This window comes from Conger conger, chromosome 4 (assembly GCF_963514075.1).
Source record: "Conger conger chromosome 4, fConCon1.1, whole genome shotgun sequence".
NCBI classification, from domain to species: domain Eukaryota; kingdom Metazoa; phylum Chordata; class Actinopteri; order Anguilliformes; family Congridae; genus Conger; species Conger conger.
Window position 1 is genome coordinate 16865269 of NC_083763.1, and position 3722 is coordinate 16868990.

General features: G+C 41.8%; 1 protein-coding gene across 1 annotated transcript; it reads left to right on the top strand.

Annotated features, from left to right (window-relative positions):
- Positions 1–1255: 1255 nt before the first annotated feature.
- On the top strand, positions 1256–3435 carry jun (Jun proto-oncogene, AP-1 transcription factor subunit). Its single transcript, XM_061238727.1, has one exon. The coding sequence runs from the start codon at positions 1752–1754 to the stop codon at positions 2718–2720; it is 969 nt and encodes a 322-aa protein (XP_061094711.1). The 5' UTR covers positions 1256–1751; the 3' UTR covers positions 2721–3435.
- Positions 3436–3722: the final 287 nt, after the last annotated feature.

Below are 3722 nucleotides of genomic sequence, written 5' to 3' on the forward strand. Positions count from 1 at the left end.
CAGGCTGAATTGCATTTTCCAAAAATAATTTATGATAGTTGGATGTTTATTTTTTAACTGTCATTTTGTGTGTGTGTGTGTGTGTGTGTGTGTGTGTGTGTGTGTGTGTGTGTGTGTGTGTGTGTGTGTGTGTGTGTGTGTGTGTTTTTTTAAGGCTTTGGAATGCAAGAAATTACTTTTTGCATAAAAATGCAAAAGCACCACCCACCCCAAGCCCCTGCTCCTGAGAGCCTGAGTGCCACTCTTCATTGAACTGTGATTAATTGGCAAGTTTATACACACAAGCATAAATACATGTCAATAAATCAATCAAACATTCAAAACAAAACTATTAAATTCAAAGTAAGACTGAACACCAGTACCACAAAAATGAAATCACTGCAGGATACATGATTAAAATGTAACAACAAAAACACAAACGATCGAATCAAGATACTTCAGACTTCGTGATTGGGCTGATTCAATATAATTTGTTTAGAATGTATTGCAGTTAAGCAACTATCTTTCTTAGAATACTTTTAAACTATTTTAGTAAGGCAGTGCGTACTTTTGAGATGATTTCTCAAACCGTGTCACAGAGACGACTGAGGCAATGCAAGGCATGCTGTAAACACGCCCCCTTTTTCATTCTATTAGTCTGAAAACGCAAGGGTAACTGGACCTTTCCACAGCTTTGAATCAGACGCCCTAACACATTGATTGACCCCATTTTGACAAACGGGTCCCCTAACCCAGCATGACAATTCGTTTGGCAAAAAAGGAATACATTGATTTTCGAATGGTAGTGTTATAAAAATTAAAAAAAGTAAATAATGTATGAATAAAGTTTGCTTGGTATCATGCTAGCCTGGTGAGCTTATAATCAAACCTTTTACTAACTTTAAAAATATATTTTATTGTTTTTCTTTCGGTTGTGCCGACTTTTACGAAGTTACAAGTCGTCTTGATACAGATTGACGAGACAATAATAGGCCCCTATGCCTTTAACAATTATATATATCCCGCCACTGACTGTAAAGCTGAGCGGGTAACCAGATATTCAAAAACAATACGTAATCCCACAATGCACCGTTTTCAACTTACAGCATTACCTCATCCCATCAGCCACCGCGAGAAGAAGAATCTTCTGGGTAGTCGTCTAGGCAACGCGCCTTATCTGAAAATAACGGAACGCCCAGTACATTGCCTCCAGCCAATAAGAGACTTCAGGCATGACATCATTGCTATTTTTAGTGTGGCAGCAGTAGCAGATAAGGTTTGCCTCCACGCTGGAAGAGCTCAGAGTATACAGATCATAGCAGAGTAAAACACCTTACCCGAAAGAGGTGTATAAACCAAATACAAACTTTAGCACTTAGCACGTTTCTTTCGGGGGCTGTCGGAAAGCCGTCAAACAACAGAGACGTTTTTGAACTTAGAGCGATTTTCGTCTGAATATTTTCAGAGGGAAAACACTGATTCACTGAACTTGGAGGAAGTTACGCCGAGAGCAGTTTGAAGTTTCAAGACTGGACTCAATACGGGCTGCGCAGAATTGTCCGGTTGAACTTGCTGACAAATCAGTAAATTGTTTGAGAGAAAGCAATTATATGGAATCGCTCATTTTCATTTGATTGCAAGCGTCAAGAAACTAAGAGGGCTCTTCACTCGAACTTTTGCGGAGTTCTACTCTGGAAACTGCAACTGAAACAAAAGACAGAAAGGAAAACCCTGTGAATAAGACTTTTGAACTGAGTTGTGGTTACTCTTCTATGTCTACCAAGATGGAAACTACTTTCTACGACGACTCGCTAAATGCCGCTTTCTCCCAACATGACAGCGCCAGCTACGGATACAACCACAAAGCCTTGAAACAAAGCATGACGCTCAATCTCACGGACCCCGCTGGGAACCTAAAACCTCACCTGCGAGCGAAAGCTAACGACATATTGACTTCGCCAGATGTCGGACTGCTAAAGCTGGCCTCCCCAGAGTTGGAAAGACTCATCATCCAATCAAGCAACGGCTTGATTACCACTACCCCGACCCCAACTCAATTTCTCTGTCCGAAGAATGTCACAGATGAGCAGGAGGGGTTTGCCGAGGGTTTCGTGAGGGCACTGGCGGAGCTGCATCACCAACACATGCCCAATGCGCCCAATGTCACGACTGCACCCCAAACGAGTGTAAACAGCACTATGGCACCTGTTTCCTCCATGGCAGGAGGAAACGTCTACAACTCCACCATGCGTTCCGATCCACCGGTGTACGCAGACCTCAACACGTTCAATCCAGCCATCAGCAGTGCACCAGCGCCAAGCTACAGCAACGCAAATCCTGTGATGACTTACTCGTCTGCCCCGCCACAACATCATATGAGCACACAGCTACCGGTTCAGCACCCTCGACTGCAGGCGCTTAAAGAGGAGCCACAGACCGTACCAGAGATGCCCGGTGAGACCCCTCCACTGTCTCCCATCGATATGGAAAGTCAAGAACGGATCAAAGCCGAGAGAAAGCGCATGAGGAACAGAATCGCCGCTTCAAAGTGCCGGAAGAGGAAGCTGGAGCGGATTTCCAGACTGGAAGATAAAGTAAAGAATCTGAAATCACAAAACTCTGAACTGGCTTCTACAGCTAACATGCTCCGGGAGCAGGTTGCCCAGCTCAAACAGAAGGTAATGAATCATGTCAACAGCGGATGCCAGCTTATGTTGACACAGCAGTTGCAGACGTTCTGAAAAGGAGATCAACGAAAGCTGCAAGCGCCACAAAGACTAACCTAAAAAGAAAACAGGGACGAAATTGATGGCTGTATCTACAGGCTATATAGCAGAGGTCAGACAGAATACAGCATATGACTGGAGGGGACTGCCTGCCCGAGTGCCTCGCGCTCCGGTGCGCGCAGGAGTTCCGGCTCAACTGAGGAGAAGAATTTCGCAAGTTGAGTTTGCCGGCGATAAAAGTAACAGCAGCAAACAGCACAACTTCGTATTGTTCTGTTTCATGCTGTTTTTGACAAGATACAAGAGAGACTTAACTCATTTCGACCAAGTTTTGCATGGACCTAACCTTCGAAGATCATTCAGTATTAAACAATTAAGACAAAAACTGCAATAGAGACATAGTTGCCTGTATTGTTACGCCAGTTGAAAGGCGTGTTCTAAAGGCTGAATACTTTTGATATAAAAGCTGCCTGAGTTCTGAGTTATACATGTACTTTTTTCTTAATTGTATTGAATTGTTCTTTAAGTTAGAAAATGCTACATGAGTTTTCTTTTTCTAAAGTTGCTTAATGGGGTTTAACTCATTGTTATTTGTATATATAATGAACTTGGAGTACTTAAGTTTACCATTTGTAATAAAACAGTATACTTTTTTTATGTTTGTTTTCTGAGAATCTCAGAAACGAATCGATATTTAAGAAGCATAATAAACCATCTAAAATGAAGAAAATTGTCTGTATTGTTTTATCCATGCCTGTGTCTTTCTTTAAAACAACACTTTTTGAGCAGAATTGCGCTCATTAGCCCCAGACTAATCAGAATAGTCTAAAAAAGTTCATAACTAAATCAATTCCATTTGCACAGTTCCACAGTTCAATCTGCAAAATGTCATATTTTGCAGATTTTTTGTTTTGTATTATGACTACATTAGGGCATGTAATATGGGAAAGTCTTATATGTTCTCAGGTTGAGCTTTGGGTCAGTGGAGTAAGCAAACACATGTCAATGAAATCAAAG

Bases quoted from the DNA above. Each gene is read 5' to 3' on its own strand.
- jun (XM_061238727.1), top strand. From the start codon at position 1,752: ATGTCTACCAAGATGGAAACTACTTTCTACGACGACTCGCTAAATGCC.